Source organism: Lipomyces doorenjongii (assembly GCF_038497915.1).
Source record: "Lipomyces doorenjongii strain NRRL Y-27504 unplaced genomic scaffold V1508scaffold_66, whole genome shotgun sequence".
NCBI lineage: Eukaryota > Fungi > Ascomycota > Lipomycetes > Lipomycetales > Lipomycetaceae > Lipomyces > Lipomyces doorenjongii.
Genome location: NW_027118133.1, coordinates 20,241 through 36,200, shown reverse-complemented (window position 1 = coordinate 36,200; position 15,960 = coordinate 20,241). Strand labels below are relative to the sequence as shown.

Here is a 15,960-nt window from a genome sequence, read left to right as displayed (position 1 = left end):
ATGTACAGTCTACGACTGAAGTTATAATGATCTTTTACTGGCCTGATCCTTAACACGTCTCAGGCTCATAGTCGAGACCTGGAGCGCGGGTCACGAGCGACACGTGCCGTAGTTGGGGCGCAGGTCGGGCACATTTTCTGGAAGTAGATTAGAATTGACTTCCGTCACCTACCGTCCTGACAGGGCACACAATGCGCGTTGTTACATATGACTTAAACGATTTCATTGCCTATAGCTGTTGTGCGCAGAATCTGTCCACTCCGATTTGTTCAGTCCGTAGAATGCTCTAGCACTCCTACTCAGTAACAATTTTTTATTATAGCGACGTTCATCATGACGCCTTATGTCAAGCAAAACGGGACCACAGTGCCAGAAGTATCGAGATTATTCCAATAGCTCGGCTAACATCGGATTCTCGCCGCCAAGAGCCTACGCCTCGGTGACATAAATTCACCAGCAAGCAGCCAGCCTTGCGAGAGTTGGGGCATCACAGATCTTGTCTGCGATGTAACACGCTCAATCTTTTACAACTGTTGTTCTGGTCTATGGAGACATTAATTATATTAGTAGCATGATACTAACTTAAGCGGTTCTCACGTCGCGGTTTTCTCGTTTAATACTCTCGAATCATCGTCTGGAAGCAAGTCTTGCTTTTACTATTCACAGACTCCACGGCAGGGCCACACGAACTGCGGAATGCCACGGTCCCGACGTGCCCGCTGTCCACACCAAGCACTGCATCGCCTCTCAGTGGTGGGCAGGTCATTAACTGGTAGTATATTGGATTGCAGCCCCAGTTTACACTGAAGACAAGAAAACTTGGCCTTTAGCAGCCAAAAGCATAATGATTGACTGCGTCGTGCTATTACTCTGGTACTCACATCCCGCGTGCGGGCGGCATTGATACGGTTTGGTTTGCACTTGACAGAGCCATACTATGTTGGATCGCTGTTGTAAAATTGATAAATAGATGTGATCAGCAATGCGAAGACAAATCCTCTGAACAAATATATAGAATCACGAAGATTAAAGCGCGGCACCATTAATTACTAAGAATACAAGACAAGACAATAAGTCGCCAAAAATAATGAAGATAGAACACTACATCTTAAACCAAATAAATAATCAACGACTGTCCTTCCACCATATAATACTTTGCCCACATCATAGCATTGATAAATGCAAACCACAAATTCGTTGATAACTTCAAAGACAATCTCAACTATAACTACTGAAAAAAAAATATACAATATAGTACAAGACATAAATTTAATACAATGAGTGACGCCGATCAACGTAACCTACAGTTATTTAAGACTTCCTGTCAGAATGTTGTCCTCAAGCACCCAGATTGAACCACCTCACCTGTGTCGCATCCGAGAATGTTGGAGCAGATTATCGCCTCTAGAAAATCGTCTGTTGCAGAATTCGCATGCGTATGCTTCGTTACTCTATGTTAGCTCCATTGGCCATGCTAGCGTTCGGTTCTTGCATATGCACTTACGTTTCTCCCGTTGGTGTAGAGTGCTGATATGACGTTTGAGATGTTCTCGCCGCCGGAATTTACGATTGCATTCCACACACTCGAATCTCTTGTCTTCAGCCGATGGTACTGCATTCGCGGCGACCGCAGCGGCTGTACTCATAGCTACCTGCGGGTTTGACGGCGTATTCCTCTGCCGTTGTGCAGTAGGAACAGCGTTCGGTTGTATTGGAGGTTGATAATCTACATCTAAAATAAGAACTTGCTGTTACAGACAGTTGTCAAGAAGACATACATCTTTCTTTAGGATATGCTTCTGGCTGTGGTTGTACGGGTGGCACGCTGTGACCTCCGAGAGCTGGATCTATTGGAGCAGAATATTGCTGGTATCCATTTTGGGGTGTTGGAGTGGAACCTGGTGCACCAGCTGAGCTGTACTGTTCACTAGGATCACGATACGAATAGTAAGGCGACGGCCTGCCGCCCATATTTGGATGTTGGCCCGGTGGTATGTGTGGATATAGCTGCCCATGTTGAGGAGGTGGGGCATATCCCGGCGGATGCTGCTCGGCCTGATGGTAAGAACGAGAAGGATGTCCAGTGGCATGCTGTTGGTACGGGGGATATGGTGCATGATCTTGATATCCAGTTCGAGAACTGTGCTCCTGATAAGCCTGATGATGGGACGGTGCCAGAGGTTGAGATATTTGAGATATCGGCGGTAGCCGCGGCGGAGGATTTGACGAGGACTGTTGCGTGGAGTAAGCTGAAGTTTGCGAATATTGCGGTGGAGACTGTGGCTGACTTTGCTGGGATTGAGGCAGGCCTTGGTTCTGAGCAGAATACTGATATTGCGTGTGTGGCAGATGTTGCTGCTGTTGCTGAGAACTATAATTGAAAGGTGACTGCTGCTGTTGCTGTTGGCCCGCCGGTACCTGCTGGTGCTGGTACGATTGACCAGGTTGATACGGACCAGCCTGCTGAGGTGGCTGTTGAGTATAGTCGGGTGACAGGCAGTGTTGTTCCTGCGGCGGTCTGTCCCACTCTGATGATGGACCTTGGGAAGATTTTTGTGGCGTCTGCTCTTCGTGCTGCGTACCAGGGCCGGATGGCGATGGCTGAGGTTGACTTGGAGAACGGTCCTTCGGCGACGTAGTTGCCTTAAGCTCAGCCGCCTCACTGGTTCCCTCACAGGTTCCATTAGCAGATCCGTCCTGTTTTTTACAGTTGTCCGCCTCTTGCTTTGATTCCTTCATTGTGTCTGAATTTGATGCTTCAGGCTTCGACTTCTTCGACTTGTCTGTCTTCGGGGTATTTACTTTCTCCTTGGTGTCGTCATTAGATGAATCTTTATTATTTCTTGTCCCTTTATTTGATCGCTTATTCTCCGTCTGCGCAACTCGCGTTAGAAATTAGTGTGACTAATGAAGCAATTCAATGAATGCCGACCTTATCCTGATCATTCCCACTGGCGGTGTCAGAGTCACTTGACTTTTCGTCTTTAGGGTCAACAAGCCCCAGAAGAGCTATAGCGGCGTCGAATTCTGCCATTTATACCTTCTCCGAATCTAATGTGACTATCAAATATTGTTCTTTCCCTGCATAATAGACGATGTTAGTGATGAAATTCGGAGAAACGAAGGCGAGCGCGCGTCCAGGCAGGTTGAAATTGAAACACCAAGAACTGAAGATTAACAATCACGAAGCCACTGCAATCCCAGGAAGTTCCGGCAGAATGCACAACTTTTGATGATTCCAGAAGTAGTTGCAATCGATTGAACATCGAAATACAGAAGTTCGCGCAGGATTATAGCAGCAATACGGCGACTCGGATTGACTGCCGTGGACCCATCCTGCACGCCTCCTGAAAAGTCGTGAGCAAAAGTTCAAAACTCACCTGTCTCCAAATAACGTCAGGGCAAGCGCCTTCAAAAGTAGCGGAGGACAGGCGTATTACTGGATCGTCTGTCACTTCCGTCTCTCACTCGGTGCTCGGGAGTCCTGCGAGCTAGAAGACCGTCGATAGCTTACGTGGGAGTGAGAGTTGTGTCCTTAGGGAGATGCGGCGTAGTGGAAAAGGGACGGGGCAATGCCGGTAAGAATGGAAAGCAGGGGGCGGGCTGGTTGGCTGGGCCCGTCCATGGGTACAATGATTTACTGCGTGTTCCAAAGTACTCAGGAGGCGGTTACCCGGATGGGTTGCCGCGCCCTGAATCGTTGAAAGATTCCGGCATCGAGACTCTATAGTGACGGAATGTGTGTAGTGGATGTGCTTCGCGAGACGATAGTAACACATATGTACGGCACATGTGACGATTACGAGTGCATGTGGCCAGTCGAGCCGACAACATCAGCCGCTGAACCCACAGCTGCATAAAATATCCATTGTAGACTGAGACCTGAACTACTTTACGCACGCAGATGTGGCCGGTTGCCGTTACAGATCGCTGAGAATTCGCGAGTAGCGCACCAGGCGAGCAGTTTAGAAGGCGTGGGTCTGAGTCTAAAGGAGTGTAGACTCGTATAAAATCATGTGTGTAATAGAGGTCAGGGGCCATGTCGCAAGCACGTCGGTTTCCAGGGGCTCGTTTTGACTTTACTATCGTGTTGATTAGTCGCCCCGACAAAACTGACGTTTAAGGTCCGCATCATCGCTATTCTGTTTTGTTCTCCGACTCACCATCCATCTCCTTGCGTGTATTTTAAAACCTTCATACTACAAGCAAGGAATATTAAACATACGATTAATTACCATTATATTCTTTTCTAATTTGCTCTATTTCTTAATCTAGGAAGCTTGCATCCAATAACACCTGCCACCCCTTCCATCAATGACCATCGCTCACAATTAAATGCCAGACCCAAAGAAAGCCCACAAACGAAAAGAGATACGGCGCCTGTGCTTCCCAGTTACAAGCAACATATACCAAAGTTATGTATAGGTCTACATATAAGCCTATCCTGCCACAGCCGCCAGAATCTGCTGCAATCGTTGATTTAGAATATCGTTTACATACCCGACGATCTCCTCTAGTGTTTCCTGCTGTTGCATAGACCCTCCCTTCTCTGTCTCTAAATTTACTTCGGTACCCAAGAATTTCGTGGCAATCTCAATCATAGTCTCGTTGGTAATCCTCATGTGGCGGCCCTCAATGGAACAGAAATGAAGCCGGCCTGAATCTCCAAGGGCTTTTAATCCAAGCCAGTCTTCATTGTAAATCTGACGCTCCACCAGCGGAGTAACCACTTCTGTCTTTTTGTCGACCTCAGCGAACCACTGATATGTGTCAATAGTACACAATTATGGAAAATAATGTCAACTTACGGCAGTCTCTTTGGGAACAACTGTCTCGTCTTCGGTGAAGAGATACAGGACTAGCTCCTCTAGTGAAGAAAGTTTCTCTGCATACGTCGCGTTTTTGACCTGCCGTTCATTGTTGATATCGGCGAGAAATCCCGATCTCTCAAGATATTTATCATACTGATCGGGATTCTGTCGGCTGTTAGCTGTCGTAAACTCGTCGCACCTCAATCCCCTATTCATACTCTGTAATACTGTGCAACAGTGATGGATTCCTGAGCATACTGAGAATATGCCTGTGTCTTCAGGAAAGCGTTTCTACGTCGACACACAAAGTCGCGCGCATTGCATGGTGGAAAGTCAGCGACACCTGTAAAACAAGTCAGTCTGAATACTCAGTCGTAAACAGATATTCGTCATACCATTCTGTGGCGATCCGAATGTAAGTAACTTGTATGCTTTGGGCGAGTTGCATCTCTCGACGTATCCTCTCAGGAACAGACCGCCCTGCGAAAATCCCAAGCCATCAAATCCATGCTCCAGCTCTGGAATTGACGCAAGTTGGTCGCAAACAACCGCAAGCTAAATCAGGAATGAAATTAGCAATTGTTCAAACATTATATGTCTAGAAATATCGTTGCATTGCACTCGCTGTACCTGATCATCTAGCCTTCCCAGTAACGACTCTTTGCTATCCTGGGACGATTCTAGATTCAAATAAACACTGTGAACAAATATGCCAGGATGTATGTCGTGAATAAGTGCTGCAACTCTCTGCATTCCGTCAGAGTCATACGAATCTCCGAGACCGTGCCATATCACCACTGGCCGTGGACTGGCCAGTATGGGAATCGCAAGGCACAACAAATATGATGCCATCGATATAAGTCTAGTCATCTTGAACTATGTTCGAATATACCGGACCGTTTTCGAGATCAATTCTACGCCGCTGTGAATCCGGCACTGAAATTTCGATGTCGCGATAAGACAGGGTTGCGGCGTTCTGAGTCCCCTACATGTACCGACGCCGCTCAAACTTCACTGATGCGTAGCAAAAATCAGACGTGGGGAGACTGAAAACGTATTATCACCGAAAAATAGGCGCAAATTTTATGGTCTCGAGTTCTCAGATCGCAGCTCATGATGGCAGCTAATGCGTCATCTACACCGAGGTCAGGATCCCCTGCTACGAATCCACAGGGCCCATTGCCGGCTATAATTCAACTGTCGAGGCCGTATTTAACACCAAGCCATATTTGGACCCTTGAACAAAAGGTAGCCCATACAAATGGCTCTCGGGATCAGCAACTGAAGTTCCAGGCTTTTTCAGTAATATTGGTGACTGGTAGTTATTTGAGATTGTAAGGATTTCGGTTATAGAATCGTTTCTGTTTGATCTCCTGCAAAAACTTACTGACTTCGTATGATATACAGTCCCATTCGAACAATGGGAACGGCTATGATCTTATTTCAGCGATTTTACCTTTTCAATTCAATGCAAGACTTTCCCTCAACGCTGGTATGTCTTTATTTGGATATGCTTTTTTTGCTATCCACATTGTTGCTAAGAAATAATTATAGGATACCGCACTCGCGTGCCTGTTTGTTGCATCCAAAACTGAAGACACACTTAAGAAATTGAAAGAGATACTGCTCGCATCGTATTATATCAAGCATCCCAGTGGACCGGATATAAGCATGGACTCGCCGGTATGCAGCATTTGTGATGTTGGAAGCATAGGAAGGACTGTACTGAGGGAGTGCTTATTTAGATCATCGAAGATCAGCGACGACGATTAATCTCCTTGGAACGGCATGTTCTAGAGACCATGGCCTTTGACTTTCGTGTAAGGCATCCCCAGCCATACATCATAAAATTCGCAAAGCGTCTAAGGTGTAAGTCTGCCTTATGACGGTTCCTGTATGCATATTCTGACATGAGGACAGATCCGATGCCGCTGGCAGAAACAGCTTGGCAAATCGCATTGGACTCTCACAGGACGCTCGTTCCATTGAAAAGCACTCCCCATGCTATAGCGCTGGGGTGTTTATATATAGCGGCTTCTTTACTGGAGGTAAATCTGTCAGATATTAAGCCAGAACAATTCTGCGTACGGCCACGAGAATTTGAAAGTGAGCTAATATCATCGTCTCTCGTACAATTATGGTCAAGTACTAATACATTGTAAACTAGATGTTGTACTGGAGTTGCTGGAATTCTACATAGACTGGCTACCCCAGACCACACTTTTCGCAACATACACAGACCCCGGGAAGTTCATGTCAATGAGAATAGAGCTGAATAAGCGGCTGGGAAAGTACACCGAACCACGCGCACCAGGCGCACGTTTGAAACTAAGGGATTATACTATGGGTGATAAGGGCACCGTTAGATATGTATTAAATTGGGAGCGGGAGAGGATAGAACGGGAGATCGACATGCAGTAAATCGGTTAGCTACAAGGTTTATGTTGTAAGCATTTTCGGCGTTTGAGGATTGACCTTTTTTAATTAAAAGTATTGGTAATAAATTGGTTGTCATTGTGGTTGGCTTCACCAGAGTAGGATGCTGAAGCCAGCTACCGTACGGGCCTATTCGTAAGGGAACATAAATGTACTATAGATGTACCAATAAATTCAAACAATTTCGACGAGGAAATCCTGCGGATTGGTATGTCGGCAAAACCTGTCATTAAGTGCACTTTGCGTTCCATATTATGCGTTCTAATCGCCCCTGAGGCTTTGAAAGATCATTGGCGATGATAAAACTCATCTGCAAACTCCCAGCAGAAGTCATCATTGACAGTACTCGACCGTATTTGGCACACAGCAACGAATCACCTAGGATATTTATCACAGCATCTTTCCGATAGGTATTATGTCCTCGATATTATCCAGATTTACACGGGTTAATCTCCGCAGTGTGGAACGCGGTGTCTGGCTGCGAGCAGCCCGTCTCTATTCCGTAAATGGCACTTTTTTTGGTCGCGCAGTACTACAACGACCAAAAGCGGAAAGCTTTCGGAATACTACGCCCGAAGTTATTCGACCGACTCTTTTCCGACGATCTCAATCAAGCGAGACAGATGGATTTGCCCCGCCATCAATTTACAACTACGAAGATGTACGATGTGCAGTTGGAATTCATATCGTTGTATCATCTAATATTCCACTTATAGATTAAAAAGTTATCGCTAAACCCCGAGAAGGACAAGATTCTTGTGGACGTCAGAGAGCCCGCGGAGGTCGACCAGGGCTTTATCCCAACGGCCATTAATATTCCATATAAATCCGCTCCGCATGCACTCTCGCTTTCGGAAGAAGCCTTCGAGGAACAATTTGGATTCCAGAAACCCAGTAAGGAGAAAGAATTAATTTTCTACTGTCTCGGTGGAGTTAGATCCAACTACGCTCAGGAGCTTGCCGGGAATTTTGGATATGATAAGTAAGTTCTCCATGTATTGCTGAGCCGGAGTGGGTTGCTGACCGTGGGCTGCTATTTGCCATTAGGCGAGGGAATTATCCAGGTACGTATTAACATATGCATAAGTACGTTTATTTGAAGACCGCCCACTAATTCTATCATAGGTTCCTGGGAAGATTGGTTACAAAAGGAGAATTCCAGAAAGTAGGAAAACGAAGACTTCCATTGTATTTCTGAGAGACTGTAATACACAATGTAATATATCCCATGCACACCAAGAGACCATGTCTATGGTAAGTAAGGATTCCAGAGAACGCAAAATGGGCGCGCCTAATCTTTTCGTGAGAACGGAAGCTGTTTGCGCTCCTTAGAAATGTTTTTCTTCCGGCGACGTTTGATGGCACGGTCGACCTCAGACCTCTTCATCTCGCTATATTTCTTTGTAAGGACCAACCTTCTCTTATCAGCTGTTCAAAGTTAGCACATCTATCTAGACAGCGCAAGCAAACCTAAATACCTTTCTTGAGATAAAATGGCTTCTTTCCTTGCTTGACAAGCTCTTTCTCCTTCTTCTCGTGCTCATTCAGGATTTGCCTTTCAAAGTCCTTGCGCTTTGACGCTTTCAATTTGGAATCCTAAATTGTTAGCTGTAGATCTGGCGGCCATAGCCAAGTAGACGTACCAAAGACTGGTATTCTCGCTGTAAATTCTGAATTTCATTTGGATCTTTCGCCTTTTTAAGTCGCTGTGAGAGATCTTTTAGCTCGGCTGCCCGGTAGTCATCCAGAAACGCATAATTCTTTCTAAATTGAGCGTCATCGAATTTTCCCGATAAGCTCTCAAACCGTGGATCTCGTCTAATAATCTTGGGCACCTCAATCACTTCTCTAAATCTCGAAACTGGTCTTTTGGCCGAAACTTCTTGTGGTGCATGTTTGGAGACACGCTTCTTTCTGATCAGCTGTTCTACCTCGGATACTGATTGCTGCTCAGTATCTTGGGGCTGAACAATCTCAACGTCACGTTTGTTCAGCTTTCCTAGTTTCTTAGACCGCGAGAATTCAAGTTTTGCCGACATTGTCGTTGGGGTAGTAGCGCATCTTTGTATCATCTGAGTATTCCAAGCGGGCAATTTCTTGGCCTCTACGCACCAAAATTCATTTCTCCCAACCTGCATAAATGCGGCTAAAAGCTACGGATACTGCTTAAAAAAGCGACTTATGGCATTTAAATCAATATTGAAACTCAAAATGGCCCATCCCTGCGCCGCGCAACAATTGACGATCATGATGTAGTTAAGAGTGTAATATACATAACTTATCTATCACTGCTCCTTGCACTCTAAGAAACTTCTATCGGGTATACATAACAGATAAATATTAAAAATTGTCTACGATTTCTTCTTCTATAGACCCGTCTTCCGTTTCTGGAAGTTTTAGGTGATATGCGTTGTTAAATTCAACGACCTCGCCATCGAGAACACTGCCATCGCTCTTTAGAGTAACGTTCACAATTGTAATCGACGTGTTGAGTAAGTTATTGATTACCCCGGTGTTGATCTGATCGGATAAGACAAAGCCGCGTCGTTTTATTAAGATGTGAATCAGTGACGATATTGCACCTAAAAACAGACCAAAATCAATTGCTTTGCACCAGACCGTAGAGCAGCAAAATATACTACCTCCATGAGAAACAATGATTACTCGTTTCACGTCATCCATTCGAGCCTCAGAAATAACTTCGTCCCACGCTTTCAGCAGTCGCTTTTGAAAAGCTTGGGTGCTCTCACCCACGGATTCCCAAGTCAACTTCCGTTGCCGAAGAGTCCTGACCACCGTTTGGTAATCGTAGCCTTCTACATCACCAAATCCTCGCTCTCTCAGTAACTCTGTAGTATGGATTCGCGAGTCGGGAAGACGCTCTAAATGTGACTGGAGGGCGGTGTCGCGGGTTTGAATACACCGATTTAAATCGCTCGACCAGATTGTATCAAATGAGATTTTACTCAGTACTTTGCCGCATAGCTTGGCTTGTCTAATACCCTCTTCATTCAAATTCGTATCTAAACCCAAAATTTATTAGATCTGCATTTGTTCATAACGTAACATCCACATACTCAAATGTCCCTGGATGATACGCAGCGCGTTCTCACTAGTTTGACCATGACGAACTATAAAAACCTGGACTTTGGGCTGCTGAGATTTGTCAACTTCAGCGGCCAGACTATGTATCGCATGCACTTTCATGCCCGGTTTGGATTGGGTTGAGCCCGCCATGGCTTGTGTTTGCATGGTAGTTGGGAGTCTGCTTAGTCTCGAAAAGCTGGCGTTAAATGAGAGACAAACTATCCACAAACGATGCGGTGGGTCAAATACAAGAGGATGAACAATGCAACGACAAAGCAAAGGGGGGAGGGCCAAATACAAGGTGGTGAAGTTTCTGCCCAAGATCCAACTGAAGAATTTTGTTTTAATAATGTGACGTCAATTGTGAACCTAGGGGAAAAAGCCGTGCCCAAACAGCTGGGATCATATCCACGAAATATCTGTATATATATCGGACAATGGCGCATACCAGACCCACCAATTAGCGTAAAAAATTAATTAAATCACCGTTCAACCATATTTGCAACAAGTTCACCGTCGGAGACCGAATGTATTCATCTAATTACACCAAAACTTCATTACGACTATCGCCAAGCAACTGCAACTTTAACACACACACGCCCCTCTTATAGTATATTAATTGGGTAACTCATGCACACACGACAGCACCAACGCTACAGTAGCTCTTATGAGTTCCGGCCTCCAATGGCAACCATAAACCGAGCTATGCTTCATACTAAGCACACAATCTTAATGAGCAGCTGGGATGCCTTCTATCTATCCAACTGGTTTGCCGTTTCTCCTTCAATTGGAGAAACCTGAACTCCGGCGTAATAGTAATAAGCCCGTTGAGCAATGACTCTGACGTGAGAAGGAAAGTACATGTAGCAAGCAGTGAAGAGCATCCACAGTAAAATAAAAAAGAACGCGTCTAGAAGTTATTATTATTAGTCCAAGGATCGTGAGAAGCTCTACGCAAGCAGGAACAACTGACTCAAAATAAGACGCTCAGATCTAGTGAGCATATAAAGGGGTAAGGTAACGTAGTACTTGTACTTAATTTGCTTGAAGAGAGAAATGAGAAACATTGTTATTGTCTTCTCTTGAGCAAAAAGAACCGAATTGACCTGATCTAGGAGTTGAAGTTAACTCAGCATATATAGATTGTTGATGCGCAAGGAATCAGGTGTCCCAAACCCAAAGGAAACATAACTGCAACGATCATGGACGTATAAGTTACGCGATATCAAATTACATAATTCGACAGCAGCATGCAACTTTCATGAGCAGTACTAACGAGCAATATTTGCAATATCTCTTATTTATAACCCTTCGAATTTTTGATGATCATTTATCGGTCAAGCGGAAGTTTTCTTCTAATCAGCATGGATGTAGTGGACCATGGGCGACCGACCCTAACTGCAACCATTTTTACGGTGTAAATTTACAATCATAAAACCCTTGCCCAAGACTGGTTCCGTAAATCGAGATTGCGCTATCCGCACCATTTTTACGTCGTAATATTTATAAATACGCCATCGGCAAATAGACCCGGACTGGTGCCAGACATGGTAGCTTCCACGGTTGGTCGACGAATGTCCACAACTTGCGCGTTGTCAAACAAGTCACATTAGTAAGATCAACTGTCTCCAATTCGGGGTCTATAGGTGGCATGACGTCGAGTACAAGACCGATATCTATAAATTAATGGAAGCCGGAAGCGCGTCGGGAATGCGAACAGATGTGTCATTGAAGAAGGTTCACAATGAAAGCTAAAGCTCACCTTACAAATTCCTTAAATTTGACGTTAAGTTTTATAAATTTGCGAAACCAAATTTACGAAAATCATGAGGGTTAGGGCAATCTAATCGTAAAAATGGTTGCGGAACCTCTCTTTTGTTGACGCGTTTACGTGGGGACTTTTTAGTTTTGGTTCGCGCGTCTCTCAATATATCTTCAAGGCAGTAGAACCAAATCCACAAAGGCGCTCGACTTATAGTCATTAATTTGCTATGTCAGGCAGTATGTAGTATTCTTAGTTATATCGAACTATGACTCACCGGAGAAGCTGACAAGTCTGGGAATAGATTCTTTTGTAATCGCTCCGTTATCACCTCAGGAGAAAATATCAGTCGCCATAGACGGACTACATGCATGTACGTCCAATTTCGACGCCTTCATAGTTGACAAGTGAACTCATACCTCTTCGGTAGCTCGTACTACTGTGATATCGAAGTCGACAGCTTCGGATCATCTGTCAATGATAACAATTCATGTCCACGAACATGGCCTCTCACGCGATGATCTTTCCAAAGCTATAGATATCCTAACCCGACCGTCCTCCTTAAGGAAATCGCAGGCACTACAATTGCTCAAGCTTTTGTATCCACGGGAGAAAGTAGATGATGACGTTGTGATTCGAATAGTCGGCTGTCTTGGTGTGGGCCAAGGAAAGGCTGATCAATTGGTGCAGGTAACGTTCTAGCATTCGCTCCAACTTTAAGTTGTTTCCTTGGAAAGCTAATGATATTGTGGCTAGGTTAATCTACTTAGATGGCTCGTCCTCATACAGCCATTCCTGAAGTCCCAGAAGATACTATCAAAAGTCTATCACATTCTCTTTGTGCATTTGAGCTACGAATCTACAAGGTCGGTTCTGTATATTGGAATATGTTAGACCATTTCTAAATTTATAGACAATGGATTGCTCATCTCTTATTTCTGAGTACGAAGAGGCGCGACATAAGACCATGGCGAATTCAATATTTGCTAGAAATGCAAAACAAGTACCGAGAATCTCAACATTTAACAGGACTTCTACTGTTATACAAGGAATATTTCCCGGAAATTGTCATTGACCGTTTTGCTAAGCTAAGAGGAGCCATCTTTAAAGTAATTTTAGTACCTTTGTACCGACGTCTAACATTTTGACGCTTCTAACTTGGACTTTAGTATCCAGATCCACAATTTTTGAGTATTATTCATGAAGTGCATGCCGGAGCAAATGCTTTAAGTAGTGAAGTACCAAGCTTTCCAAGAGACGGACTTAGCAATTTGAAGAGACGAAAACTGAATATCCCAGAGATGATTACACTTGACGTATCAGAGGTACATTTCTTTGTTGGTATTGTATATATAATCTAATGCATACTATTGGCAGAAATCGGTGACGGTCGAGGAGCTGTCCACCTTGGCATCATTTGCAAAAAATATTGATCGTGTCTCCTTGCCGGCTCAAGTTGGTAGTGTCTTGAGAGATGACCGCATGGTCAAGAGGATATTAGTGAACAGGCCCTCACGTATGTCACGATGTCGTCTTGTATCTAGTGATGGATGTCGCAGCTGACAGATTATTAGAGCGAGCGTGGGCCAGATTAAACACATGGATTGCAAGCAGCTTACGGGAGGAATTAGATGACGCTGAGGAGAATGGCCATCACGGGGAAGGTTTACTTGGCGAGCTGCTAGCTAGGTCTTATGATCTCTGTCTATATATCAAAGAGCTTCTCGTTTCGGTGGAGGACTTTCTGTGCATTTATCTACCTCGTTGGGATGGAGTCAGACATCGATCTACAGTCTTCAAATTGCTACTTCTTATGCCAGTAAGGCGATGGGAGATAATTGACCGTGATATAACGTCACCTCTCACCGCAATATTTCAGAAAGATACCGAGAATTGGTCATTTCGGTATGATTATTTAGTCTTTTTGGAGGACCTTCTGCGTTCATATTTGGTGCGTTGCGGAAAAGTCAGAGAAGTAGATGGATTGAGCCGTGCAGAGGTCATAAAGACCATGTCCTCGTTATTCGCACATTGGGAGAGCATGTTTAAGAAAGTTTCTTATTCCGATCCTGCGGCCACAGAGATTCAAGGTGCAAGTCTATATATGTACTCTGTCGTGCAGATGTATGTAGACAACTAGTTTGGTCATGTTGAAAGAAGCCAAATTTTCGTGGCTCAAAGTTTTATTTAACGGTTGAATCCGTCATGTGTCTAGATAACAGATCATATACAGTCGTAATTCAAAGTCGCAAAAGGAAATAAACTCCGATCCTTACACACCATTTGCCAAACTCAGTTGCTAGTACTGAATTCCAAGCACTCATCCAATAGCAGAATCCAATTAAACCATAACACCTCTTCTTCCCTGACCGGTTTCACAACAATAAGTCCTCAAAACTTCCTTACAAAATTTTTGCTAGCTCTGCCCTCTGTGTCGCTGGAAGGGAAGTTGGGAACTTCACCTTAATAACTATCTCCAAATCGCCCTTCTTTCCTGGTGATTTGCTTATCGGCATACCGTGCTCGGGGTACTTGATAACAAGACCTGGTTGAACTGGCTGGCTGAATTCGACCTTTAGCTTCTTGCCTTCAAGGGTAGTAATGATCTTCGAGAAGCCCAGTAATGCCTCCTTCAGAGTCAGCTCCAATTCCATAGACAGGTTATTACCATCACGCTTGAATACTGGATGACTCTTCTCCTCGATTACGAAAACGACGTCCTGGTTCCGACCATCAGGTTGCGTATCACCTTCACCGGCAAACGTTATTTTAGTTCCTGCCTTCCAGCCCGGTTTGACACTAATCGTAAGAATCTTGTCCTCCTGTCCAGTAGGTCGTCGTCTGCGGATCTTCATCTTCTTGGTAACACCTGCAGCAAGTTCTTCTAGCGACAGCGGGAACTTGACGGTATACACGCTCTTCTCTCTAGGTGGTTCAGATGCACTTTTATTCATTCCATCCATACCACCCATGCCACCCATACCACCAAATCCAGCAAATGGGTGTCCTCCGCCCATGCCACCCATTCCGCCCATGCCGTTGCTTGAGAATCTCATCTTTGGCCCGCCACTTGATCTACTGCTGGTGGCGCCACCAAATAAGTTCGCAAGGTCTGGATCATTCCCAAACGAAGAGAAGAAAACGTTCATGGGATCATTAGGTGTGAATCCGCCAAATGAAGAACCGCCGGTGGAGAATCGGAAGGTACGAGTGCCGCCGCCACCTGGGAAACCACCTTGGAAACCGCCTCCGGGGAAGCCACCAGCAAACCCGGCACCATCTGGCATCTCACCCTCTTGAGGTGGCACGCCGCCGCGGAGCACAAAATCTAAGCCATACTCATCATATAATGAACGCTTGTCTGGATCAGACAGAATCTCGTAGGCTTGTGATACTTCTTTGAATTTCTCCGCAGCCTAAAATGCAACGTTAGCATTCTTCCGTGAGCATTCAATGCAATTGTTCTCGACAATAAATAACGAGACGTACCTGAGGAGAATCACCAGCTTTATCCGGATGATACTTCAATGCTGCCTTTCTATATCCTTTCTTGATCTCCGCGTCCGATGCCGTCGGCTGAACCTCTAACAAGTCGTACAATTTAGTCTCTCGGACCATGTCGAGTTAAGTTGACTATGTAATATAATAATAAAATTGCAATATAGTCCAGTGTCAGTAATAAAGACTAAAGGGCGAGCACTGATAGAAAATTTAGATGTTCCAAATCTATTGTATGGCCTGAACCAAATGAGATTCATCATCTATATAGTTCTTCGATGCGTGATGCCTGTAGGGCAAGGAGTTAGGGTTTCACGTGGACCTCACATTATTATGAGCAAATTCGCGAATATTCTGGTGCAGGTG

General features: G+C 44.8%; 8 protein-coding genes across 8 annotated transcripts; 3 read left to right on the top strand and 5 right to left on the bottom strand.

The window, feature by feature from the left end:
* Nucleotides 1–1,269: 1,269 nt before the first annotated feature.
* V1508DRAFT_359639 (uncharacterized protein) lies at nucleotides 1,270–3,034 on the bottom strand (the record flags this gene model as incomplete). The annotated part of the gene is made up of 6 exons (XM_066937118.1): nucleotides 1,270–1,301; nucleotides 1,366–1,441; nucleotides 1,505–1,590; nucleotides 1,643–1,726; nucleotides 1,779–2,874; nucleotides 2,933–3,034. The coding sequence occupies 6 exons, from the start codon at nucleotides 3,032–3,034 to the stop codon at nucleotides 1,270–1,272; spliced, it is 1,476 nt and encodes a 491-aa protein (XP_066793576.1).
* Nucleotides 3,035–4,169: 1,135 nt separating this feature from the next.
* V1508DRAFT_375601 (Alpha/Beta hydrolase protein) lies at nucleotides 4,170–5,948 on the bottom strand. The gene is made up of 5 exons (XM_066937576.1): nucleotides 5,442–5,948; nucleotides 5,207–5,366; nucleotides 5,030–5,154; nucleotides 4,809–4,976; nucleotides 4,170–4,760 (listed from the first exon to the last, which is right to left on the bottom strand). Exons 1-5 carry the CDS (start codon nucleotides 5,679–5,681, stop codon nucleotides 4,440–4,442), a joined length of 1,014 nt encoding a protein of 337 aa, XP_066793575.1. The 5' UTR covers nucleotides 5,682–5,948; the 3' UTR covers nucleotides 4,170–4,439.
* Nucleotides 5,677–7,441, top strand: V1508DRAFT_424237 (cyclin-like protein). Its single transcript, XM_066941265.1, has 6 exons — nucleotides 5,677–6,145; nucleotides 6,219–6,303; nucleotides 6,366–6,494; nucleotides 6,557–6,680; nucleotides 6,732–6,917; nucleotides 6,979–7,441. The coding sequence occupies exons 1-6, from the start codon at nucleotides 5,925–5,927 to the stop codon at nucleotides 7,230–7,232; spliced, it is 999 nt and encodes a 332-aa protein (XP_066793574.1). The 5' UTR covers nucleotides 5,677–5,924; the 3' UTR covers nucleotides 7,233–7,441.
* A 38-nt stretch (nucleotides 7,442–7,479) lies between these two features.
* On the top strand, nucleotides 7,480–8,520 carry V1508DRAFT_424234 (Rhodanese-like domain-containing protein). The gene is made up of 4 exons (XM_066941264.1): nucleotides 7,480–7,908; nucleotides 7,964–8,229; nucleotides 8,295–8,311; nucleotides 8,373–8,520. The coding sequence occupies exons 1-4, from the start codon at nucleotides 7,663–7,665 to the stop codon at nucleotides 8,414–8,416; spliced, it is 573 nt and encodes a 190-aa protein (XP_066793573.1). The 5' UTR covers nucleotides 7,480–7,662; the 3' UTR covers nucleotides 8,417–8,520.
* Nucleotides 8,338–9,392, bottom strand: V1508DRAFT_391309 (uncharacterized protein). Its single transcript, XM_066937938.1, has 3 exons — nucleotides 8,891–9,392; nucleotides 8,726–8,843; nucleotides 8,338–8,675 (listed from the first exon to the last, which is right to left on the bottom strand). Exons 1-3 carry the CDS (start codon nucleotides 9,383–9,385, stop codon nucleotides 8,539–8,541), a joined length of 750 nt encoding a protein of 249 aa, XP_066793572.1. The 5' UTR covers nucleotides 9,386–9,392; the 3' UTR covers nucleotides 8,338–8,538.
* A 195-nt stretch (nucleotides 9,393–9,587) lies between these two features.
* Nucleotides 9,588–10,484, bottom strand: V1508DRAFT_399678 (histidine phosphatase superfamily; the record flags this gene model as incomplete). The annotated part of the gene is made up of 2 exons (XM_066938277.1): nucleotides 9,588–10,270; nucleotides 10,325–10,484. The coding sequence occupies 2 exons, from the start codon at nucleotides 10,482–10,484 to the stop codon at nucleotides 9,588–9,590; spliced, it is 843 nt and encodes a 280-aa protein (XP_066793571.1).
* A 1,668-nt stretch (nucleotides 10,485–12,152) lies between these two features.
* Nucleotides 12,153–14,346, top strand: V1508DRAFT_424223 (centromere protein I). The gene is made up of 8 exons (XM_066941263.1): nucleotides 12,153–12,335; nucleotides 12,401–12,469; nucleotides 12,527–12,786; nucleotides 12,853–12,962; nucleotides 13,010–13,205; nucleotides 13,266–13,421; nucleotides 13,474–13,612; nucleotides 13,671–14,346. The coding sequence occupies exons 1-8, from the start codon at nucleotides 12,326–12,328 to the stop codon at nucleotides 14,234–14,236; spliced, it is 1,506 nt and encodes a 501-aa protein (XP_066793570.1). The 5' UTR covers nucleotides 12,153–12,325; the 3' UTR covers nucleotides 14,237–14,346.
* On the bottom strand, nucleotides 14,242–15,901 carry V1508DRAFT_391300 (uncharacterized protein). Its single transcript, XM_066937937.1, has 2 exons — nucleotides 15,586–15,901; nucleotides 14,242–15,512 (listed from the first exon to the last, which is right to left on the bottom strand). Exons 1-2 carry the CDS (start codon nucleotides 15,712–15,714, stop codon nucleotides 14,499–14,501), a joined length of 1,143 nt encoding a protein of 380 aa, XP_066793569.1. The 5' UTR covers nucleotides 15,715–15,901; the 3' UTR covers nucleotides 14,242–14,498.
* Between the last annotated feature and the right edge of the window lie 59 nt (nucleotides 15,902–15,960).

Bases quoted from the DNA above. Each gene is read 5' to 3' on its own strand.
- V1508DRAFT_391309 (XM_066937938.1), bottom strand. From the start codon at position 9,385: ATGCAGGTTGGGAGAAATGAATTTTGGTGCGTAGAGGCCAAGAAATTG. The intron at 8,844-8,890 runs GTACGTCTACTT...CTAACAATTTAG, and splicing joins AGCGAGAATACCAGTCTTTG to GATTCCAAATTGAAAGCGTC. The intron at 8,676-8,725 runs GTATTTAGGTTT...AACTTTGAACAG, and splicing joins GCCATTTTATCTCAAGAAAG to CTGATAAGAGAAGGTTGGTC.
- V1508DRAFT_375601 (XM_066937576.1), bottom strand. From the start codon at position 5,681: ATGACTAGACTTATATCGATGGCATCATATTTGTTGTGCCTTGCGATT. The intron at 5,367-5,441 runs GTACAGCGAGTG...TTCCTGATTTAG, and splicing joins TGGGAAGGCTAGATGATCAG to CTTGCGGTTGTTTGCGACCA. The intron at 4,761-4,808 runs GTAAGTTGACAT...GACACATATCAG, and splicing joins TTGTTCCCAAAGAGACTGCC to TGGTTCGCTGAGGTCGACAA.
- V1508DRAFT_391300 (XM_066937937.1), bottom strand. From the start codon at position 15,714: ATGGTCCGAGAGACTAAATTGTACGACTTGTTAGAGGTTCAGCCGACG. The intron at 15,513-15,585 runs GTACGTCTCGTT...GTTGCATTTTAG, and splicing joins AAGCTGGTGATTCTCCTCAG to GCTGCGGAGAAATTCAAAGA.
- V1508DRAFT_424223 (XM_066941263.1), top strand. The intron at 12,470-12,526 runs GTACGTCCAATT...CCTCTTCGGTAG, and splicing joins CATAGACGGACTACATGCAT to CTCGTACTACTGTGATATCG. The intron at 13,613-13,670 runs GTATGTCACGAT...ACAGATTATTAG, and splicing joins ATTAGTGAACAGGCCCTCAC to AGCGAGCGTGGGCCAGATTA.
- V1508DRAFT_424234 (XM_066941264.1), top strand. From the start codon at position 7,663: ATGTCCTCGATATTATCCAGATTTACACGGGTTAATCTCCGCAGTGTG. The intron at 7,909-7,963 runs GTACGATGTGCA...TTCCACTTATAG, and splicing joins CAATTTACAACTACGAAGAT to ATTAAAAAGTTATCGCTAAA.
- V1508DRAFT_424237 (XM_066941265.1), top strand. From the start codon at position 5,925: ATGATGGCAGCTAATGCGTCATCTACACCGAGGTCAGGATCCCCTGCT. The intron at 6,304-6,365 runs GTATGTCTTTAT...AAATAATTATAG, and splicing joins AAGACTTTCCCTCAACGCTG to GATACCGCACTCGCGTGCCT. The intron at 6,918-6,978 runs GTGAGCTAATAT...ATTGTAAACTAG, and splicing joins ACGGCCACGAGAATTTGAAA to ATGTTGTACTGGAGTTGCTG.